This window comes from Vombatus ursinus, unplaced genomic scaffold (assembly GCF_900497805.2).
Source record: "Vombatus ursinus unplaced genomic scaffold, bare-nosed wombat genome assembly UNPS02014770.1, whole genome shotgun sequence".
Taxonomy (NCBI): domain Eukaryota; kingdom Metazoa; phylum Chordata; class Mammalia; order Diprotodontia; family Vombatidae; genus Vombatus; species Vombatus ursinus.
Genome location: NW_020954548.1, coordinates 10564595 through 10589719, shown reverse-complemented (window position 1 = coordinate 10589719; position 25125 = coordinate 10564595). Strand labels below are relative to the sequence as shown.

The 25125-nt window shown below is 40.1% G+C and overlaps 1 protein-coding gene across 2 annotated transcripts in view; it reads left to right on the top strand.

Moving 5' to 3' along the window:
* Positions 1-8080, top strand: part of ADAMTSL1 (ADAMTS like 1) — a 397281-nt gene extending 389201 nt beyond the window's left edge. For both annotated transcript variants that reach the window (XM_027862672.1, XM_027862671.1), the window contains 3 exons: positions 570-679; positions 2659-2879; positions 5342-8080. In XM_027862672.1, coding sequence (XP_027718473.1) covers positions 570-679; positions 2659-2879; positions 5342-5448 — 438 coding nt within the window. In that variant the 3' untranslated portion in view covers positions 5449-8080. The remainder of the gene's footprint in view (positions 1-569; positions 680-2658; positions 2880-5341) is intronic.
* The last annotated feature ends 17045 nt before the right edge of the window (positions 8081-25125 follow it).

Sequence of the window (25125 nt, the reverse complement as noted above, 5' to 3'; positions counted from 1 at the left end):
TTTTTCTGCCCAGTTTTTAACCTGGAGACTATGAAACCAAGGGCAAGTTGGGGAGATGGCAAGGTTTGGCTTCTTAATTTTACAAATAAAGAGTTATTGGTTTTGAAAAGCAATAGCTCAGTGGGGGGCCACATTGTTTTCACTGTCCTCCACTCCCAGGGTTCCACTTACATTTCTCAAACTTTATCGCAAGATACACTTTCAAATGATCAATGTGGAAGAGAAAAAACAAAGATTCTTGATCTGGCTCCTCATTTGTTACTAGTAACCACTTTATGATAGAGTATAGTGCATTTGAGCTATAAGGAAAACAATCCTAATCATCCAGTGACTCTTTCATTCCCAATTTCTCATGTCTTTGAGTAATTTGATTTTGGATGGAACTAAAAATAAGAAGAGTCCCATGTCCCTATGCCTCCAAGTCTTTTTGAATTCACTAAAGCCCATTTGGAGGATCAGGCTCTGATCCTTATGCCTCCTACCCCTCACCAAGAATACTCTCTCAGAAGAGGCTGGACTCCATCCCTCTCTTTCTTTCACACAATGCCTTTCTTCTCCCTGGTCTACAGTGTAATGGGCCATGCATCGGGCCCCGCCTGGCCGTGCAGCACAGACAGGTCTTCTGCCAGACAAGGGATGGAATCTCCTTACCTTTTGAGCAATGTAGTGCCCTCCCAAGGTAAGAAAACCCCTGCATCCTTTCTCCCACAGAAATGGGAACTGAAGAGCTTTCTAACCAAAATTCACTCTCCCTCCCACCCTCCAGTTCCTAAGGATAGGATTTCACCACCTCACTCTATCACTCACATTCACTTTCCAAAGTTTCAGAACCTTCGGGGGTGGAGGGGGAGATATAGGGGGAGACTGAAGGCTAGGGTGATAAGACAAGAACACCAGTTGCTAAATGAGTAAACTTGGGTGCGCCTACCCCACCGTTTGGGCAAAGAATGCTACCCACTGAACCCACGAAAGGGCCTCAACAAGATCTATCCCTGGCCCCATAACAATCAGAAGGCCAGCTCAGGCCAAGAAAACCCTGACCCTGATCTTTGATATTCCCAGGGCAGAGAGGGGAGGGGAGGGTTGACAGTGGCCTAGGACTGTCCTCTAACCCTGAGTCACATAAGAGAGATTTTCTCAGTACAGGCATCCCATTTGGTCTATGCCAAAGCAATTCCCACAGAAGCAAACATTCACCTCATCTCTCCCTCAGCAGTCTTCCTGAGAGCCAGGCTCTGTCTGAAGGTACATTCAGCTGCCTGTCCATTGCAGAACAGAAGGCCATACACTCCCTGGCTTACTTGTGTCAACATCCTTCTTCTCTCTGCTTTATCCAGGGCTGTATAAAGCCCATTAAACAGACATTGGTCCTGCCTCCTCAAAATCCCAAGACAGCAACACTGAAGAAGAGAGTCACATATAAAGCACACCCACCTAGACCCCCACTACCTCAGTAGTCAAAGAGCTCCAATTCTGTTAGCATGACTATTCCCTCAACCAGCACTGAACATTCTAGAACTTAGTGGATGGTCCTTAAGGGTTGCTATATCCAAAGAAATTCACCAACTTTCGGCCAACCCTTCTAGTCTTCAGATTGCAGACTAACTCTCTATCACTAAGATAGAATTTGAGCCCTTTCCAGGCTGGCAGAGCATGTACTTTGCTGGCCAGTCCTTAAAGAACCCAGGGTTACTCCTTTGCCATGATTAGGCATGGGGGAGGGGGGTGCGGGGAAAGGAAGGGAATAAGCATTTTTATAGCACCTACTACATACCAGGCAATGTGCCAAGCATGTTACAATTATTGTTTCATTTGATTCTCACAACAACCCTGAGAGGTAGGTGTTATTATCCCCATTTTACAGTTGAGGAAAATGAGGCAAAAAAAGGTTAAGTGACTTGCCCAGGGTCACACAGTTAATACATATCTGAGGTCATATTTAAATTCAGGTCTTCCTAACTCTGGACTCAGCACTCTATCCACTGTGCCACCAGCTGCCTCTAGTCAGATGCAAGTATACTGAATAAATACAACAATTAGGAGGTGGCATAGTAATAGGACTATAGCTGGATGGGACCTTAGAGGTCATCTAGTTCAACTCCCTTATTTCACAGATGAGCAAACTAAGACTCAGAAAGTGACTTCACCAAGGTCACAAATTAACATGGCCATTAATTAGGTCATCACAGCTCGAGGATTAAAATCCAGGTTTCTTGATTGCCAATCCAGTAAGGATCTGTCTATGTGGGCAGGGCCACATTGGCTTCTCCTTTCATTCCCAATGTTTATTCCCCATGTGTTTGCCCTAGCTCAGCAGGCACAGAGAGGACAAGTCCCAGAACAGTAATGATGATTTCCAATGAAGCCACTGTGTTCCGGTCATGGATATGGTGAAGAGAGCACTGTATTTGGACTTCAGAGACTCTTAGTAGTGGTGTGACCGTAGGCAAGTCACTTTAACCTCTCTTTGCCTAAGTTTCCCTATGTGGGAATGAAGATAGTACCTGTACTAGCTACCTTGCAGAGAGTATAGGGAGGAAAATTTAAAACTGAGAGAAAAGGCCAGTAGTTGTTGCGGTAGAGGTCTAAATTTCTAGAAGGTAATGCCGTCTCCTGCTCCTTAAGAACGCTGGTAACCCCCCATGCACTTCCCCTTAGGCCTGTGAGCACTCAGAACTGCTGGGCGGAAGCCTGTGGAGTACACTGGAGGGTCAGCCTGTGGACACTGTGCACAGCAACATGTGGCAACTATGGCTTCCAGTCTCGCCGAGTGGAATGCGTGCACATCCGCACTAACAAACCCGTACCAGAACACCTGTGCTCCTGGAGACCCCGCCCCGCCAACTGGCAGCGCTGCAATATCACCCCTTGCGAAAACAGTACGTTCCAAACCAAAAGAATCCTCTGCAATATTCCAGCAGGGCTGCGGGTCCAGAGGGCAGCCCCGAGGGCCCGGCCCCATGGTTAGTGCTATGCAACAGGTTTTCTTAAGGATTACAGTCCCCAGGCTGCATAGACCAGTGTCCTCAAAAGGAACCTTTTCCGTGTGCTTATGTATCTGTACACATGTGTGTACAACGGTATGTGCATATGTACATACATCTACACATAGAGTGCACATGTGCCACAAAATCTGGGTTCTCAATTTATTGCTCTATTGGTCAAGCATGGTGGGTGTGAGCTGGGGGTTCCGGCCCTCATCTGGAGAAAGGGAGAGGTTAGGCTCCTCTGGGGAGAACAACCGGTGGGAATCTAAACACACTCAGCATCCAGCTCACGTGTGGGCAGCAGGCAGCAGAAAAGCCTTGCCAATTAAAATAAGCATTATAAACACCAGAGAAGAAAACCATGAAGTCCACTTGGAAAACCACCATTGCAGGGTGTCGCCATGAAACAACAAACATCCCTATTATCTGGTTTCCTTCCCTTGTGGCCATGCAGTAACCAGAACTCTTCAAGGCACCAACACACATGCATTTTGCTATTTGACACCCTTTTTATAGTTACGCAGGAGTTGAGGGCGGAAGTGGACTTCCCCTCTTTTTTACAGATGAGGAAACTGAAGCCCAGAAAGGTGGAGGGACTTGCCTGAGGCCACTGAGCGAGAGCTAGAGCCTGGATTTTTCTGCCTCCAACTTTCCTACTCTATTAGAGCATGTTCCTGTCCCCCGAGTCCAAACTCTCCCTACCCCACAATCCCCACAGCAGAATGTCCAAATTAGCTGAGGATTTGTTTTTTTACACTTCTCAAATCCTTCTGTCATAAGGACTATGTTTCTATCTTAAGGAAAAATGCAGAAACCATAGGACAAAAAGGAGGAAATAGAAAATTAATCTAGGCATTCCATTCTTCCTGTCATGTCAGCAAGAAAACATTCTTATAGTGAAAGAGACAAGGAGGTGCTGAACACAGTGAATTTTTTAAAATGACATTGATTTGGTTGTTCTGCTCAGTTGGCAAAGAGGCTCCTAAAACAATGACAAATTACAAAACAAACAGTTCACCTTAACTAGAGCAAATCACCAATGTTGTCTTTTTCCTGTTCTGTAAAGTTTTCTGTTCATCACATCAGCAAATATTTCCCAAATACCTGTTGTGTGCAGAGCCATTCACTGGGCACTGTAATGCGGCATTACAGATCATTACAGATCTATAGCATGCCTGGTAGTATAGCATCCAGAGACCAGGTCCTCTACAGTAAAACCTGACAAGTTGTACCAGTGCTTAATAACAAGACACTGTAATAGCATTCATCTACCATCAGACACTACCTCAAAGTAGAGCAGAATTTAGTCCATTCAAATTCAGTTAAACAAACAGTTAAGTCCCTACTATGCTCCAGCACTGTGCTTCGTGGTGACTATACAAAGAATAATGAAATCGTTCCGGAGGAGATTACTGTCTAGAGGAGTGAAGGGGAGGCTGCTGGCAAGAGCACGGCAACATAAACAATTTAGTAACATAAGGAAGAATATGATTGAGGTAAAATTCTATGAGAAATTTTATGTGTAAGAGACCTGAAGGAGTTAGGTCTGTAGGATTACAGGATCATACATCTAGAACTGGAAAGGACCTTAGAAATGAGGAAATTGAGGCCCAGAAAGGTTGTCACTTGCCCAGGGTCAGAAGTGGGATTTGAACCCAGGTCTTTCTGCCTTCAAGTCTAACACTCTATTCATGATACTTCTCATTATCAAAGGTGCCTCACTGAAAGGCTGACATCTTAGCTGCCAAGGAGTGGGTTATAGTGAGTCTTCAGTATGCTCTGATTGCTTCTACATCTATGATGAGACATGTTAAAGATGCATTCTCACAGCATCGATGTAATAGAGGCACCATCTTCTTTTTTTCTCATTTGCCCTTTTTTGTCCTTCATTTTATAGATAATGGTGGGCTTCTTCCTTTTCCTTAGTGTCCGTTTCTTCACCCTTTACACTGTCAAGCTTGCCATGACTGAGAGAGGATGAAGGCCTTAAGAGCAGTCGCAGGCAGGCTAATGCTAGATGGTGGCTGGAAAGGAGAGGTGGAAAAGGAAGCCAAGGTTCCCATCTCCTCTGCTGCCAGGGGAGATGCCATCAGATGGGAAGAGGGGTCTATCAGCCTGAAAAGAGAAACATGCTTATTCTGGGCCCAGATTCACCAATTCCATAAAGCTGTATTTAGCACCTAACAAACATGTGTAAGGCATCAGGGCTACAAAGAGAGCCTCTGGTCCACCCAGACTCCCTTAACCACGCCCCAGAGCCTGCCTGGCCTACACAGAATGGCCTTTGTTGATTTGTCTTTATTTCATCGTTTCCTTTCTGTCCCTTCTCCCCACCCCCCCTCCTCCTTTCCCAGTGGAGTGCAGAGACACCACCAGGTACTGCGAAAAGGTGAAGCAGCTGAAACTCTGCCAGCTCACCCAGTTCAAATCTCGCTGCTGTGGGACTTGCGGCAAAGCCTGAAGATGGGAGCAGGGCCTTGCTCTGCTCTGGCCCCACACAAAGGACTGGTGCAACCAAGCGGGACAGAACTCAAGCCTTCTTCATTTTATTTATTTATTTTCCCCTTTCTTCTGCCTCCCTCCCCACCCCCCACACACACCCTCATTTGACTCCCTCCCTGGACCCCCTCCTTGATTATAAGGGCCTCGACAAGCTTTCCCTTCCACACTTCTGGAAGATAGAATGCGATAAAGGCAGGAATAGCTAGAATTATAAAAGGAAAGGAAGAAAAAGGTTCTAGGCTGAGTCAGGCCCAGAAGAAGCAAGCTGCTTAAGGGGGCTTCCCCCTACGATGACACAGAGAAGCTAGGGAAAGGTGAAGTCCACCAAAGCCACCACCGATGCCATGGGCCCCAAGGGGCAAAGCCTCCACCATGCCTAGTTAGCTCAACAGACAGGAGGAGGAAAATTGAAAAAAAAAAAAGTGGAGGGGGTAGATTTGTATGTATTTACACAAACTTTGGACAACTAACAGGGTGTTTGTTTTGTTTTAGAAGAGTGTGTGTGTGTGTGTAACACAGGATTGTCTCAGTTTGTCTCATCTGCCTGCCATATCCTCTTTGTCATAATGAGGACGACTGGAGGGAACCAAGAAGAGCAGGCATTGAGCTGGAATGGGAACCAGTCTAGAACCCAGCCCTTCTCCTTCTTTAAGGGGGAAAGTAGGAAATAAGGTCATAAGTGAATGGGATATAAAGGGAATGAATTGATAGTGAAGGGGATGAAGGAAGAAGGACTAAGAATTATGAGGTACAGTATTATCTATAAAACAAAGGGGATGGGGAAAGAGACAGGGAAAGGGTGCGTACACCCTTCCAATGGAACCCAGTTCCAATGGGAACTGGAGGTATAGTCTGGTACCATGTCAGAGGTCGTCCTTGACTTAAGAGTTGAAAGGGACATTGGAAGTCATCTATTCCAACCTATTTTACAGATGACAAACCCAAGGCCCAAATATGTTAAGTGACTTACTCAAGGTCACATAGTAAGCAACAGGGCTGGGATTTGAACCCACAACCTCTGATTCCAATCCAGCCCACTTTCCTTTGCATAACCCTGCCTCATAAGAACCAGTTATGCTGGGCTCAAAAATGCCATGTGTCCCTTCAACTCATGGGCATGTGCTCCCTTAAGTCAGCCCTCAGAGCTGGCAAAGTGCTTTCTGTTTGGTAAATGCCCAAATCCTTCCCTTGGGAATGAGGGAGGCTTCTGGGGAAGCGAAATTCCCCATTTGAGGCCATTCTTTTCTATGCTGCAGCATTCAAACAGGATGGCCTAGTGACTTGTAGTGGCAGGGGCTTTCTATTGACTGGCCAATGGCACTGTAGGAGCTATGTGTGGAATAGCAGGGACTGGAAAGCTTCAGCCTTCTCTCTCCGTGCCTTACAAGTAGGTGTGTCTTGGGCAGTGGAAGGACCTGGCTCTTGTGAGGCCTTTCTGCCTTTGTAGCTCTGGCAGTCAAACAAGGTTGTAACCCCCTGTTATTTTGTATTAGAAAGCTTCATTCAACCAACCATGAGCTCCCCAACACTAATCACCATTATGCTTCAAAGGCACACAAAGACTTTATTTGGGAGACTGATTTTGGAACAACTTCCCGTTTCCCTTGTTATGGCAAAACCTGGTCACCGATGCCATACATAGCACACTAATGACTGGGGAGGGGTAGTGCCTCTAGAGTGAGCCACAGTGCTGCCTCTCTGCCCACACCAGGATAAGGCACTACTCAACTCTGGGAGTGCTACCACCAGTGCCCCAGCTCTATCTTCAGCCTTAAAATTCATTTGGGGAAGTCGACATCAAGGTCAACGGCAATGTTCCTCTGCCGTATCTTTCCCCCATGAAGCAATGAGGAAATGGTCAGAATGTGTATCTCTCCGTACTTCCTCTTCCTCCAGAAATGGGCTCCCAGAAATCATGTTACTTAGAATCAGTGTAAGTTTTATTTAAAATAAAAAGAGAATGTCTTCTATGTCTGTATATCTTTTGTGTATATTTATTAGGATTTCTTGTATAAAAAGTGCAATATTAATAATTGTACATGATGTTGTCCAGATAAAACTATCCGGGGTGGGGGGGGAACCTTTTAATGATCTTCCTGAAATTGTGTTCCTGTCAAATCGGTGGTGATATTGTATGTTTTTCTCTTTTAAATGGCACTTGACATCTAACTTGGGAATACATTCATTCACTGTGTACAGAATACATGGTAAACTCTTACATGTGGGATGATGGGGCAATGAGAGGAGCTTAATTTGTGACATGGTAGTTTTGCATGGAATAAAGGGCAGATCCCTTTAATAATAATGGAGTGATTGTTTCTAGTTCAGTAGCTAATGGAAAACAGTGGGAAACTGTACATTTCATAACTAGTGAAACCTTTCCAGTGCAATCACCAGTACGGTTTTTGCACCTGGGACTATGCTTTGCAGAAATCCCCAGAGAGCCACAATTTGGAATGGAAAACCCTGAGCTCTCTTGCATGGAATGAATGTACTTTCAAATGTTTGTGAACTGTGACTTGGCAGCATCGAAATAAGAGGAGAAGGGTTGCTAAATACTGTGGAAGGATGTGACTCCTCCCTGAAAAACACAAGCCTGTATTTATATTTTTTGTACAGATAATGCAGCTTATTTATTTAAATTCTGTTGTCAGACTCTTTATTTATGAAGTCTCACTCCCACCCCTTCGTAACATGGTTCTCAGCAGGGTTCCTTTCTTTGGTCAGTAACCTTTTACAGCATTACTAGTCAAGTCAACAAGCAGTTAATAGGTCCCTCCTATATGCCAGGCATAGCACTAAGTGACTGGGATACAAAGAAAGGCAAAAAATAAATGAAAACAATACAGGCCATACTCAGGTAGAGAGAAACTGATAGTAGACACCTAGAAATCAAACAGCCACACCCCTGGAAGAAGAAAATGCATTAAAAGGCTGGACATTGCCTTGTAGAAACAACAGAGAGAAATCATAGATTTAAGTCTGAAAGAGACTCTACAGTTTATTTTATCATAGAATCCTAGGGCTAAAGCTGAAAGGGAACCCAGAGGCCATCCAGCCTAGCTCAACTCCCACGTTTTAGAGATGAAGAAACTGAGCAGGCCAGGAGTGGTCACTGGAGGTCACACCAGGAATAAGTGGAAGGGGCAGAATTTGAATCCAGGGTCTCTGACTCTACAACTAATCCTCTTCCATAAGCACCACAAGTCAACATGAATGACATTGGTTGGATCTGGCCCCCAACATTGACTCTATGTATCTGATTCCTAGCCTATAAAATGAGGATCGTATTTATTGTGTCAACTATAAGGACAAGACATTTTGTTAACTAAAGTGACCTGAAAATGTGAGCTACTATTGTAAAAGTTTCAATTTCCTGACCTCAAATGACAACACATAGCACACAGGGAAATGTACTGAAAATCACTTCAAGAGATTATAGCATAGGCAACATTAGGAAAATGAGGCACATTCAAGTGTAGAAATGACTCACTGGGCTGAAATTTCTTCTGGGCATTAGCCTGCCCACCAGCCCTTGGTAGTTTTCTCCACGAAGAAAAAGAATGCAAAGTATATTGTCGGCACATGCCAATAAAAGGAAAGAACAGAATAGGATGGAGTTTGGGGTGAAGGTAGCAGTAGTCTGTGGTCTGAGTCAGTACCAATAGAAGAGCTGTCATAACCTTGTAGGTCACAGGATTTACATATCTGTGTCCAACTCTGGCCACAACGACCTTGGAATTAAAAATGTGGAAATAACCAAATTAGCCCATATAACTCATATGTAAGGTTGGGGAGAAAGGACAGTCCTTGGAGTGCTCTTAGTTATAATAAATGGACTCATAGAATTGGAAGGGACCTTTAAGAAATAATATATAGTCCCTGCTTTAGGAAGATTGGGTTCATTTTACAAATGAGGCAGCTAAGACCCAAAATTCAAAAAATGTGATGTATGGCTCTGGGTAGGGGTGAGATGGGAACAGTTCTAAAAGTTGTACAGGTAGTAAAAGTAGGAAACCAAAAAACTAAAACCTCAGTCTCATAACTCAAATTCAGTATTATTTTCATTCCAAAATTCCCTTACAAAGTAATTTGGACATCTCTATGGAGTGTCTCAATTTGTTAACCACACTGACCAAGATTTATTAGCAGAAGATATGTGTATACATACATACATATATATGTATTTATACACACACACACACATAATTGATGATCACATAATCTAACGGAAAAGGGAATTTTCTCATAATTGAATCATTTCCACCATTAACATTCTATCCAAAGCACAGTGTGGTATGCAGATCATGAGGTTGATTTTCTTTTTTTAAACAAACGCACCAGAACTCACCCATCCACTGGAACACAGCTGTCTCAGGGGATGTGCCCCAATTTCAACATTGCAACTGCTCACAACATCCCCAGAATAATTTCAAAACTGCCCCTAGAGTATGAATCACATTTTTTTTAAAATTCTCTTAATGTGACAAACCAGTTTGGCAAAAATGTTCGGAGTCCCAGGCAAATTGGGATTCAAAAAGTAATGAGACCTTTGGGTATAAGCTGGCTTTGAAGGAAAATCTAAAGAGAGAACTCAAAAAATATATTAAGCCATGGCAGCATTGCTGAGATAAACATGTTTCCTCCACCTTAAAAGCTGTTACTGAAGAGTGACACTCATTTAGCTAAAAAAGTTCTAATGTGTAAAAGCAAATAAATGCTGATCCCCTACCTTCTATTCTCATATCATAGTATATATTGAGCTTCCCGCCCTCTCCCATCATCCACAACGCTGCCTGGTTCATTTTCCTAAAGTTCTGCTCTCCACATGTTGCTGACCTCACTCAGAAACCGTCAGTGGCTCCCAATGCCTCCGGGATAAAGTCCAAGGTGCTTTACCCTGGCTTTCAAAGCCCTCCACCCTCTGATCCTAAACTGCCCATCGATCCATTGTCATTACTCATTACTTCCCAAAACTGAAACCAAAACTTCAACAAAACTGATCTAACCATAGCCTAACACAGTATGCATATTATCATTATCCTCCCTTTGCTCACCTGTTCCACCTGTCCCCAACACTTCTCTACTCTAAAGAAATCATATATTCCTTCAAGAACTCATTTAAGACCCAACTTCCCTTCCCTCACTCCTCCACCCATAAGGGTTTTCTCTCTCTCTTTTCTGAATTAAAATTTTAAAATAAAAAACCAGTACTTAGAATCAGAGATGTCCTAGTAAGTGTTTATTTAACAACTGGCTTTCCAGGAAAAACACACTTTTAAGTTTCATCTGCATTAACATTTTCTCCATTATTTTCTTAAGCCTATACAATCAACAAATAAATCAAGCCCTGCTTTATAGCTTCCGAGGTTTAAAGACAGACTGGAAATTTAACAATCAGTTATCAGTACAAGGGGGCTCCAACATACCCCCCCCATCCATCTCCTAATTTAGAATTTGAGATATGCCACTTCATATTTTTATCTCATGAATATATTGTATATGTATATCAAGTAGCACAGGGGAAAATCATCTCAGAAGACATGAGGGGAAAGGAAGGGGAATAAACATCACATAGCACCTAAAACATACCAGGCCCTGTCCTAAGCACTTTACAAATATTGCCTCACTTGATCCTCACAAAAACTCTACGAGGTAGATGCTATTATCCCTACTTTACAGCTGGGGAAACAGGTAGACAGAGGTTAAGAAATATCCTGACTCTGACACTTGTTAATCATTTGACCATGAGGATCTTACTTACCTCCCTGAAATTCAGTTCACACATATATAGAATAAGGATAATTGTGATGCTCTATCTACCTCACTAGGGTTGTTGTGTCAATCAAATAGGATTATTTTTATATATTGATTCAAGTATAAAACATACCCATGAAATGAAGGTGCTTTGAAAGGAAAACACACACACACACACACACAATTTCATTGGAAAAGAATTTTCTCTTAATTGAATCATTTTCACCATTGACATTCTATATAAAGTTGTATATATGATGTGTATATCATATATATGTATATATACACATATACATATAGGGTGTCCCAAAAGTTTTAGTGCAGTTTTAAGCTTTATTAGTTTAAACACATACTTATTTATTATAGTTTAAACACATACTTCTATGCAGTGATTTTATGTATTTATGTATTTATTTTAGGTGCATGCATACATATATACACAAATATGTGTATATTTATGTATATATATATATACACATTTATGTGGTATTTTTAGTCATTTTTTAATCATATCCAATTCTTCACAACCCCATTTGGTGTTTTCTTGGCAAATATACTGGAGTGGTTTGTCATTTCCTTCTCCAATTCATTCTACAGATGAGGAAACTGAGGCAGAGTTAAGCAACTTGCCCAGGGTCACACAGCTAGTATGTCACCTAGTTGTATACACACACACACACACACACACACACACACAGGTATACAAGGTGTTCCAAAGTCTTAATGCAATTTTACACTAGTGCAAAAATCTTAGTGTAAAACTGTACTAAGATTTTGGAGACACCCTGTATATTTGCATGTATATATGTACATGCACTTGAAATAATTACACAAAATTACTGTATAGAAGTATATTTTTTACTATGAAAAGGGTTTTTTATTTCAATTCAAATCAAGTTGTTTTCCTCATTTTTATAATTACCACTTCCCTTGGTTTTCATCACTTTCATCACCATTCTTTGAATCATAGCTCATGACCTTAGAGCTAAAAAACTTTTAGATCTGCTAGTTAGACCAGAAAGAAAGCTAGTCCCAGCGCTTCAGTTGACAAATGAGCTGAAGCCCAGAGAAAAGTGACCTGCTGGAAATCTCAGTCAAGTTTTTATGTACCAGCTAGAATGGGAGGGAAAAACCAGCCTATATTTGGACCAACACAGTACAGATGCAGGTGAGCCTACAGGCTTATAGGTGTGAGAGTATGTGAATACGTATATAGAAAGATATAGAGAATATCTTCTTTCCTGCTTTGTCTTTCCTCCCTGAGACTACAGGACTCCTAAAATCACTACTTTTTATTTAGTAGCAAAGGATTTGGCTCCCTATACCCATTGAAAAGCAAGAAGCTATAGATACGCCCCTTCCAATCACAACTTTATCTGTTCCAATCAACAAAAGCCTGCCTGGGTAAGGCTAACTCACTTTGGAAAGTTTAGACCAGATTCCACTGTCCCACACACATACCCCAAAAGGCAGCACAGATGCCCCTACCGGTGTGCACGGGCAGAGTGTTTAATAGGGCACTGCTCCCGATAGCTCCAGCTTCAGAAGCACCAAGGATCTGCCCACTCAGCCTGCCCAGGGGCACGATGCCCCGGTAAATCTGCCTATTGAGTTGAATACAGAAGAAGGTCACAGTGTCTGAAATGAGATCCTTGATGGTTTCTGAGAAGGTTTGCCGAAGAGTTTGGGATTTGTTGGAAATAAAAAGCTGATGCTAGAAATATAAATACTCACATGCCAGCAGTCAAACAATGGCCTGCTCACAGTCCTGTGGTGGGGAGGAAGTACAGAAGGGAGAGGGGGGTGTTAAAATGGGATTTAGCTTTTGGAAATCACTGAACTCAACAAAGAGAAAACAGTTTCTTTCAAGAACCCACCAACCACCAAGTCATAGGTCCAAACCTTAACACAGACCTTGGGAGTCACTCCCAAGTATGTAAGTAAAGCCTCCCTCCTGGCCACAAAGATTTCTGAGGCCTGCCTGGCCCTTGATCTCCTGTACTTCTGGAAGGCAGGGCCCTCCCCACCAGCAACAAGATGAGTAGGCTTAACAACCCACCCAGGCCTGAGCTGTTAGCTCAGGTCTGGGGGAAGGGAGCAGGGCTGGCAAAGGTGATAACTGTTTCACACTGTTTCATGGTGTCTGGTTGGAAAGCTTCTCCCTGGAGTGTTAGGCAACAAGAAAATTGGCAGCCACTTTCTGCTTTTAATAGGTAGGCATAAAAGCAATCTGTGCTTCATACCACAGTGCTCCATAGTTATAGGACAATGCAACTAGCTTAGGCCTAAGTGAAGTAAACTTCCCCCTTTAACAGGAAGCAGGCTAATCCATACTGCTCATGTAATGACTAACCATTTTCTTTTTTTTTTTTTTTACAGACTGGAGACACTCCAAAAGCCAAAGGTAATCATAGAACTCCCAGAGGAGTCCTCACTTCAAGGGGGAACATAAAGGCCAGGCACAACTTTGCAAATGACCTTTTCTATTTCTTGGTTGAGAGGGTTACCATCATGCAGTCAGATGTGCACACAGGAAAATATATGAGAAGGACTTCAGAGGCTGGATGGGGAGGGTCAAAAGACTGGAGACCCAAACAGTTTGGCTCCAGGTATCTCAGGAATATTTTGGCAACTAAGTCACCAAAATATTCTAGTAGAAAGATCACTGGACCAGAAGTGAAGAGATCTAGATTCAGATCTCAGCTCTATCACAAACTAGCTGTATGCCTTCCTTGAGAAAGGCTAGGCAAGGTACTTAACCTAAGCAAGGTACTGAAAGGAATTGCTGAACTGTTTACTGCCTTTGACAAAATTGTGATGAATGGAAGAGGTGAAGCAGAGCTAGAGTTGGGCAAATGTTTGCATTTTCCAAAAGGAGAAGAAAGTGGAGACTTCAGGTTTTTTGCATGACGTTGATTCTTGGTAAGATTATAGAATGGGTTGTTAAAAAAAAAAAAAGATTTGTGAGCCCTCAGGAAGGAAATATAAATATAAATAATTGATTTTTCTACACATTTTAACATTTAACAAAGTGTTTTCCTTCCAAAAATTCTGTGAAATAAGTAGTGAAAGTATTAATATTCCCATTTTACAAATAAATTCATTGAGACCCAGAGAGGTTAACTGACTTCCCCAAGGTCATAAATTCATTCATTCAATAAATATTTCTTAAGTACCTATTGTGTGCCAGGCACTATGCTCAGCACTGCTAATACAAAAAAGATACTCCCCGACCTCACAGAGCTTACAATCTAATTCTAATTGCTAGTAATAAATAACAAAGTTAGGTCTTGAACCCAGGGCCTCTGAACTTTCCATTTCTGACTCTTTTGATGGTGAATTTTCTTCTACAACTCATCAAATGATAGGATTTCTCATTGTTGAGGTACTCTTGCAAAATAAATGTGTAACTAGGTAGGCATTACCAAATTTCTCACATCGTTTTTTCTGTAAAAAAAAAAAAATCTCCTAAAAGGACATTGCCAACTCTATTAGCAAATAACGAATAACAACCAAATTAAGACAAGGTGACTTCCCACTCTTAAAAGGCTCCTAATATGGGAAATATTAATTGGCATTGCCTTCTAGCTACTTGGAGAAAGCTACTTTCCCCTTCCAGGTTGTAAAAGCAAACAATACATAAGAGAAAGCCTCAGTCACAGCCAGGATAATAGATCTCAGAAAGAGGGCAATGATGGGCTACAGATGAGACTGGATTGAGGCAGAGGCTTTCTGTTGTTAAGAGGGTTGGATCTTAAAATGGACCTACCCCTTACAAGGGGGCAGCACCCCTAATGACTATCAGATCTGAGCTGGGTTGGGTTTCAGAAGATACAATTTTACTATACTATAAAGCAGTAATCATCAAAACTATATGGTACTGGTTATAAAAGAGAAAGATCCTTCACTAAGACTGATGAAGTAAGTATACAACATGCAAAATAAAAGGATAGTAAACATTGTCTTTGATAAACCTGAAGACCCTAGCTACTGGGGAAAGATTCACTATCTGACAATAAATGCTGGGACAACTGGAAAGCAGTCTGGCAGAAATTAGGTATAGGCCAATATCTTATACCACACACTAAGATGCACTCCAAATAAAATGCTAGTGGATTTAGTCTGATATTATTTCTAATTTATCCTGTATATATCACAGCTGTGTATACATAGTTGTTTGTATATTGGGTTACCCCTTAGACTATGTTTTCCTTAAGGGCAGGAACTGTTTTTGCCTTTCTTTGTAGACCCAGTGCTTTGCACAGTGCCTGGCATGTTGCAGATGATTAGTAAATGCTTATTATTAACATGACTTGGACATAAAAGGTAATATCATAAACAAATTGGAAGAGCAAAGAAGAAATTAACCTTTGGACCTATGGATAAGGAAAAAGTTCATGATCAAACAAGAGATAGAAAGGATCACAAAAGATAAAATGGGCGTGTATATGAACATGCCCATTTTATTTTGGTTTTAATCCTAACTCTCAGGGGGAAGTGGGGAGCAGACTGTGGAGAATCTACCAAAAGGAAAGGTCACACGGCTTGAATAGACTTTCAGCATCAGGAAGGATATAGACAAGACACGCTCAACATTTCTGCTTAGAAGGAAGTGTGGAATAGCCCCTGTGACAATAGTTTTTGAGTCAAAGAACCTGGTTTTGTATTCTATGCTTGCTAGCTGTATGACCTTAGCAAGCCACTTCTCTCCATGCCTCAGTTTCCTCATTTATTAAAAAAAATGATGATATTAATATTTGCACCACCTTCCCCACAGTTTTGTAATGAGAAATGGCCCTTTGACCAGTGGAACCAACAACCTAGTCCTAAGGATCTACTAGAGGCACAGAGTCACTTAAGTGACTTGTCCAGGATGTATTTGAAACCACATCTTCCTGACTCCAAGATGAGCAGACCATCCACTTTGTCGTATTCCTTTTTTTGTTGTAAGAAGAAACTTTATAACCTCTAATGGTTTATACAAATATCTATTATTCCCATTCTCTTCCTTACAGCCAGGGTCAGAATCCACAATTCTCCTTTCTCTCTGAGGGTTCTCTGGTAGAAACAATATCATTTTCTCATCTTAGCATTCTCTTTTTTTCTGGCAGGCAGAGCAGTGGCTCAGTCAAAGCTCTTCCCCTCTCTCTGTTTCTAGCTCTCTACACTCACAGCAAGACCAGAGGCCATGTGGTTCTCTCCATTTCTGGTTCTTGGCCGAGCTGAAAGCAGCTTTCCCTCTCCGTTTGGTTTAAAGAACAAATGACCTCACATCAAATAAGCCAATCCAGTGGGGCCCAAAAGAGGTGCTGATTTGTAATCTAATCTCAATTTATTAAAGAATATTTCTTTGTCTGTGTCTTTAAAGTTGGTGTTAGAGTTTAATGTTCAAGTTATAGATATCATGTTTTATAAATTTATATGTTTATATCGAGCTACAAATTTACCCAGAAGTTCATATGCTTACAAATACTCATGAAATAAATACACCATTTATTGCTTTATTAAATGTTATTGAGAATATTATTTCTTATTGAGAATAAAGTCTTACTGAGTGAAAATCAGCTCTTGATAAAAAATCCTAATTATTGCAGTTGGGAATTGGAACCACAAAGTCCCTTCCCAGGGCAATGTTTGTAATACTATTTCCTTGAATCTCCTAATTAGTGACCCACCAAAAGTAACCTTTATGTGGGCAGCGCCTTCCCTGAAAAATATGGAAGTTTGATTTTCTGTAGATGAGCTTGATTAGAAGCATTAATAAACCTCATTTCATACTCACATTGATATCCATGTAAGTACCAACCCATTAGATTTCCAGGCTTGGCTTGCTAGTCAAAATAATAAAGTTAAGAAACACAGTGGACCCACGATCCTTACATACTCCATGAAAAACAAAGAAAAATAAGGAGAAGAAGGGAAGAAAGGAAAGGTCTTTAGAAATACACTCAAAAATAAAAATCAATCAAAATGTTAGATGAGCAAAGTAGAATGCTAACACAATTTTTTAATTGTATAGAGTAACTGAATCATAATAAACCAGAAGCAAAACAGGTGGAAAAAACCATACATGAGAGTCAGCAAGTTTTTCTAAAGTAGATAAATAATACCTTAGAATTTACAAGAATTTAAAATATTAATACAATCACAAAACCAAAAAAATGTGAAAAATTATAGGAAGAACTTATTCTAGCATTAAAATAATCTTTTTTTTAAAAAAAAGGTTGGGAAGAAATAAAGAAGAAAATGATCAAACCAAGAACTTATAAAAAAAAAAAACTCAAAAAAGTCATAGGAAAAAGCAAAAGAAGACTTACTGTTGCAAAAAGCATCATTACACTTAATTCGGTACAATTGGAAATACAGACTCAAATCACTAAACTATCCAAATTATTGGAAAACAAGAAAAATCAAATGAAAGTTCTGAAGGACAGATGATAACCAATATCACAAAAAATTTAAGAAAGCAAAAGAACCAAAACACTATTTTCAGGAAAGGTGTCAAAAAAAATTCCAAAATTAGCAAAAAGTAACCAACAAAATACAACTAGAAAGAATCCACAGAACCCCAACAAGTAAGAATATAACATTCAACAGTCCTAAAGGGATATATTACTGGGTTCACAGCGGACTTTTCAAGGAGGAGCATTGATAATTGGAAAATGTGGAATAAACTATTTACAAATGTCCCTGAACTCAGAATTATCTATCCAGAAAAATTCAGTATGCTATAAGACAAAAGATGGATTTTTGAGAAGCTAATAGAATCAAAAGTTTACAGAGATAAATTCATTGCAAGAAGGTATTTTAACAAACAAACCTCCCCTCCAAAAAAGATAAGTATTCAAAACAATTGTGCTAAATTTGGAGTCAAAGCACCTGAATTCAAATTCTATCCCTTCCACTTACTACCAAGTGAGATCTTAAGGAAGTTGCTTAACCTAAGATTCAGTTTTTTCATATGTAAAACAAAGTGGTTGAACTAACTGACCTTTGATGCCCCTTCTAAATCCAGGTAAAACAAGCTGCAAACAAAATGTGAGAACCCTCTGGGCACTGTTTAGCTTAAATCACTAAATGTTTTTGCTAAAAGGAAACTCTAAGTAAGTGAAACCACCAAATCCACTAACAAAATAAGACATACTAACTTAGCTTAAAGTTGTGTTGTTAAATTGGAGTTAGCAACTTAAACATTAAGCTAAACATTAAGTAAGTATATAATCCCTTTTGATAAAACTGAAAAGACAAATGTAACAATTGTAACATTAAATGTAAACAGAATTAGCTCTCCAATAAAATGGAGTCAGAAATTAAAAAAAAAACCACAAATACAAAAACCACATTTAATCCAGAACAATTTAAATTCAAAGTGAATGGGTGGGAGATAGAGCAAAGATGGTGGAGTCACAGGAAGCAATGCAGTGAACTGCCTTCCATGAACTCCTCCAAACAGATCTTAAAAATGCACCAGACTAAATCTTGATGGGAAAAATCCAGACAAAGTCCTTTGTCCATTTCAGCTTAGAATAGGCAGACAGACAGGGAAGTCTACAGGTATGGGGAAAGAGAGAGAGGCTGTACGCCAGGACAAGAAGAAGTTCTAAATCCACATAAGGTACCACTAGACTAATACTGGGTCACTGAAATGGGGACAGACATAATATGGCAGTTTTGTCACCCACCACCCAGTTCCAGGTCATAGATCCAGGGTGGAGTAAGAAGGGTACCTGTTCCGGAAGGTGGTGTTCCCAGGAAGGGAGGCCCTGAGAGGAATATTGGGAAAGGAGAAAGTTCAGAAGCCAGTAGCACTAGTGGTACTGCTCAGACCCCAAGATCAGACCAAGATCTCACTTCTAACATCTAGGCCAACCTGCAGAATAACCAAAGCAGGAATCCCAGACCAAAGGGTACCTACACAATTCTTCCACTCTGAACCAGCAGAGTTTTCCAACTGGCTGATAGGGACATAATACAGTTGCAGTTCCAAATCTAGGTCAGGAACTTGCAGAGCTCAGACCAGAGAGGGAGACATCCATCAGACTCCATCCTAGAGAAAGTCCACTTTGGGAGTCCTGAAAGCTTGCAAGTCCCAAGCCTGTCCCTGAGATCTTGCAATAACTCAACACTCAATACCCCCCAAAAAAGCAGCAACAAGACCTGACTACACCTTCCCTCCAGAAGTGTGACAGAGTCCAGCCCTAACCACAAGTCCCAAGTCAAGAAGTAGGCTGGAAGAATAAGCAAATAAAAAAAGAATCCCACTATAATGAGAGATTATGAGGGCAGGGATGCTTAAGACTTAAATGCAGAAGAAGAAAATAACTCCAAAATATATACAAAGCATCAGAGAAAAAACACAGCTTAGGCACAAAGTTAATTAGAACTCTTGGAAGAGATGAAGCAAGAATTTTAAAAAGAGTTTTTAAATGTTTTTATAAATGCAGTGAGAGCACTTGAAAAAAAAATTGGAAAAGAAATGAGAGCTGTGGAAGAAAAAATTGGAAGGGGGATTAACAGTTTGGCACAAAAAATATAAAACCTTGCCCAAGCAACAAAATTCCTGAAAACTAGAATGGACCAAATAGGGAAGAATAGTCGGAAGGGAATATAGATCCTTCTATGTGCCAGGTACCGTGCTAAGCACTTTACAGATATCATCTTATTTAATCCTCACAACAGTCCTGAGAGATGGGTAATATCCTCATTTTACAACTGAAGAAACTGAGGCAAACAAATTTTAGTTGGCCTGCCCAGGATTACACAAGCAGGAAGTGTCGGAGACTGAATTTGAACTTAGGTTTTCCTGACTCCATGCCCAGTGCTCTATCCACTGCGCCATCTAGATGCCCCAAAATAGAAGGCAATGACTTCATGAAGCAAAAAGAAATATTAAACAAAGTTAAAAGGCTGATAAAAATAGAAGATATAGAAAAGGCATAGCAAAAACAACTGACCTGGAAAACAGATCAAAGACCAAAAAAAAAAAAAAAAAAATTTAAGAATCATTAGCCTGTCTGAACTCCATGCTAAAACAAGAGCCTAAGACTTTTTTTTTCAAGAAATCTTAATTGAAAAAAATCCCAGATCTCTTAGAACCAGAAGGCAAAGTGAAAATAGAATCCTCTGATCACCTCATGAAAGAATCCACAAGATGAAAATTCCCAAGGATAGTATACTCAACCCAGAGCTTCCCAGTCAAAGAAAAATATACTACAGGCAGCAAGAAAGAATGAATTCAAATACCAAGGAGCCAGTGTCAGGATCACACATGATTTAGCAGCCTCCACTATAAAGGAATAGAGGGCATAAGTATATGATATTTTAGAAGGAAAAGGATATGGGCTTACAACCAAGAATAACTTACCCAGAAGAAATGAGTATAATGATACAGGGAGAAAAAAAATTTTTAGTGAAATAAAGGATTTCTAAAGTATTCCTGATGAAAAGACCAGAGCTACAGAGAAACTCTGAGGTTCAAACACAGGAGTAAAGAGAAATTAAAAAAAAGGTAAACATGAATGAATAATGACAAAGGACTAAACGAGGATAAAGTGCTTACATTTTAAAATGGGGGGGGGGAATATGTGTTCCCATCAAACCCTATCATCATCAGGATTCATAGAGAGTCCAATTAGACAAGGCCTAGGAGTGATGCTGTTTATGTCTTGATCTTAAGAAAAAGAATGGAAAGGGAGGAAGGGAGGAAAGGAAGGTTACAGAAAATTATGTTGTATTATCGGGGAACACAAATCAACAACTATACAAACAAGGAGGGTTTGGGGCAGACACTTAAACCTCACTCTCATCTGAACTGATCAAAAGAAGGAAGAATACATGTAGGGAACACAACATGGAAATAGGGAAAGGGAAGAAGTGGGGGGCGGGGTTAGAGGAAGGGTAGATTAAGGGAGGGATTAATCCTAAACAAAATAAAGTCTAAAGATACACAAAAATATGTATAGCTCTTTTTGAGATGGCAAAGAATGGCCATCCGAAAAGGTGCCCATAAAATTAAGGAAATTGATGAACACATTATAATATATTAATGTGATGGAATATTATTGCGTTCAACTTTTATCAGCATAACAACCAACCACAATTCCAGAAGACTAATGATAAAACATCCCACCCATGCCCTGATAGAGAAGTGAAGGACTCAGAATGCAGAAAGAGACAAATATTGAGGTGGGGAGGGGTGGCCAATGTAGAAATTTGTTTTTATTGAATATACATGTTTGTGATGAATTTTATTTTGTGTTCTCAATTTCAGGTTAGGGTCGGGTAGGAGTGGAGAGGGCAGATCTTAGCTGAATAAAACAAATAAAATTTTTTAAAAATTTGAAGTGAATGGGTAGTCTAAATTTTGCCAAAAAAAAAAAAAAAGAGCTGAAGTGATGATATAGCAAAAAGTTTAATTCAAACCAGAAAGTATTAAGAGACAAAAGATATTATGCTGCTATGTTCTATACAAAATAAGAATATAACAATTTAAGCTATATAGTCTAATAATTCTGTGGTAAATTTAATAAAGGAAAACCTCATACAGAGGAAAGACCATTGGATTTGGAGTGAGAGAACCCAGGTTCAAATCCTGACTGTGACCTGTAGGAACACAGAATCCAGGAACTTCTCTGGGTCTCTGTTCCTCACCTATAAACAGGGAGAGGTCAACTAGGTGACCTCTAAGAATCTATGATTCCATGACTCCACAGTCTTATGAGAAGCAATAGATTAAAATGACCAAAAAAAATAACTATAAAATTATTGGTGACATTTCATGGAAATGTACACTCTAATATATTGGTATAATTTTAGATTATGAAAACATTTTGGAGAACAATATGGCGAAAAACAATGAATAGTAAAACTGATAATACCTTTCAATCCAAAAACTCCTTTGCTACATTATAAAAAGGACTTCTTTCAGTTTACTGACCTTGCTTTGTATCATGTCTCATATGTGTGTGTGAATAACCCACCAACACATACACATGTGTATATACACCTATATATAAAATAAAAATACATTTGATAATATTTATTCTATGCTTCATCAAAAATTATAACCCCTCTCTATGTAATAGGAAAAAAAAATTGAAACAACCTGTATGACCAATGATTGGCAAATAGCTAAATAAATTATAGCGTATTTCATATACTTGAATACTACAATGCCTTAAAAATATAAATATGAAATAGGACACATGAAAAGATATTCTATGACATTATGCAAAGTGAAATCAGACCAAAACTGTATATACTGTACATTGAGCACAACTGAAAATAAAACAAAGGCCACAGCACTTCCCTTAAACCTAAAGAAATGGGCAGAGAAAAGGCATTCTTGGTTTTTTTGTTTGCTAATTAGTTTGTTCCTACTTTACTGTCAAATAGTTTACCTAAAAGTTTAGTCACTTTGTATGTTTATTTGATGAGTTTTTGTTAATGATTATTAACAAACTATTTTATTTCAGATTTTCAAGCTCCTTAAGAAGAGGGATTGTATCATGTTTTGTCTTTGCATCCCCAGTGTTCAGCACAATGCCTGGCACAGTATCATCTATAATCTTATTAAATATTTGTTGAATTGTTGAATATCAGATCAGTTCTGATACTTGTTATCTTTGGCAAAGATGATGCTTCTTGTTCATAACATCCCCTAGAGCCCCAACCTTCTGGATCATAATACAGATATTTATGAAAAGACAGTTACTAATGAGATTCTGCTTGTCCCCGTGATTGTCAACCAAACCCTTAAATTCTGACTTAGATTGATGAGTAGCACCTGGACCCAATAAAGTCCTTGAACTCAGAATCAGCCACATGTGTGCCATGCATCTGATAACACAATATACAGATGTCACTCATCTCCATATTTACAAAAGTCAAAAATCCATTTTAAAGCATGGATTCCCCAGCCTGCTCCTAAAGGAAAAGTTTATGTATGTGCAAACAGAAATTAAATGTACAGTTTTATGTGACTGAGGAGAAAGTAGACATTCGGGAATGGTCCTCCTGATGTACATAAATAATGTTTATTTAAGCAAAATGCTTAGTAGGGTCTGATTGATTGCGGGGTGCGCATTCAGACCAAAAAGCATGCATGGGAAATCTCCCTCTTCTTCCCAAGATTATATAAACAGGCTCCTTCCACATCTCAGGGATGGCTAAGGTTGACCTCATTTACAAATCCCAAACAGGATACAGTAGACAAGCTGTGAACAGCTTAATTACCATATGAGTAACTCTAGGAAATGTTTAATGACCAGGCCAGCGATGTTCTGATTAAAGTTTGTTGTTGGGTTGGTTTCCCCTGCCCTACACCAGAGCACTACTTTAATGGCAATCTTTTTTTTTTCTTAATGAAGATACTGACTAGATTGTTTGAAGTACAGTTGTCAACCATGTGACCAGGACACAAGAAGCCTACAACATTTCCAAGTGTGGCCAAACCAGATAAAAATGTAGTTCTTATCTGATTTTAATGTGTGAGCATATTAATTTTTTTTAAGTCAATATGCAGTCCACAGGGATCTTTATGTAAGGTTTGGTCACCGCCTCACCCTTTTCTATTTGAGTTTGACATCACTGTTTTAGAGTCAGGTAATGGAAACAGAAAACATTGGTTTGGTCAGTCAGAATCAGTCCTGGAGGTCAGAGAACCAACATGGTAGCCCAAAGACAAGGTTGCACACACAAACACCTCATCTTGACAAGGTCTCCATCACTACTGGAAAGCATCTAGAATCAAACTTCATTTTAAGACCCACTAGTTTGCATTTGGGAATTCTTAACTTTCCCTTCCCCAGATACACATGCCACAGTCCTGGCCCCAGGGACTCAGGGTAACCTGGATACTTCCTGAAGTAAGCATTTTGCACAACTCATCATTTTGATCCCAAACCACTGCTACAAACAAATAACACACAGGCCAGGCCCAGTTCAACTTTGTTCATATTTGCAGGAGTCTATATCACTAACATTAACACTATTTACAACTACAAGCACATCCAAGTTATTCTCCACCTCTCTTTTGCATTGTTCCCTTTGTCTCACCCCCCAGCCAGATGTAATTCTCCTCCCAGGAATCTTAGGCTCAAATTCCTTAGCAAAGGTACACAGGTTCTAGTTGATCCATGAATATCATTGATCTATAGAAGGGATTCTCAACCTGGAGTCCCGTGTACTTTTTGGATAACTACATTTCAGTGTAATTGTTTTCCTTTGTAATCCTATATATTTAATTCCATGCATTTAAAAACATTATTCTAAGAAATGATCTATAGCAGGGGTGGGAAACCTGGGTCATATGTGGCCTTCTAGGTCCTTGGGTGCAGCCTTTTGACTGAGTTGAAGTTTTACAGAACAAATCCTTTTATCACGGGGATTTGTTCTGTGAAGTTTGGATTTGGTCAAAGAGCCACACTTGAGGACCTAGAGAGCCACGCATAGTCTCAAGGCTGAAGGTTCCCCAACACGGGTCTATAGGATTCACCGGCTGCCTAAGGGGTCTATGACACAACCAAGTTAAGAACTACTGATCTGTAGGAACAGGGACTACACCTCATTGGCATTGAGAATTCTAATGTGAGGAAATTCCTTATACCAATTCCTTGTTCCAATTCAGGTCAGCACCTTCTCTGCAATTTACAGACTTAGAAAGCTGCCAAGAGCATGAAGAGATAAAGTGACTTGCCCTGGGAGATCATGGGTATCTATCTCAGGCAGGACTCACAGAACTCAAACCTAGGTCTTCTTGGCTTTGAGGACAGAGTTCTAGCCATTATGCCAGTGTGCTTCTCTGTTTACCTAAATGAACCTTGAAATTAAGCTTCCCTGCCTACAGGCAGTTCTTAGGCATAGGTTTCTAGATTTAGAG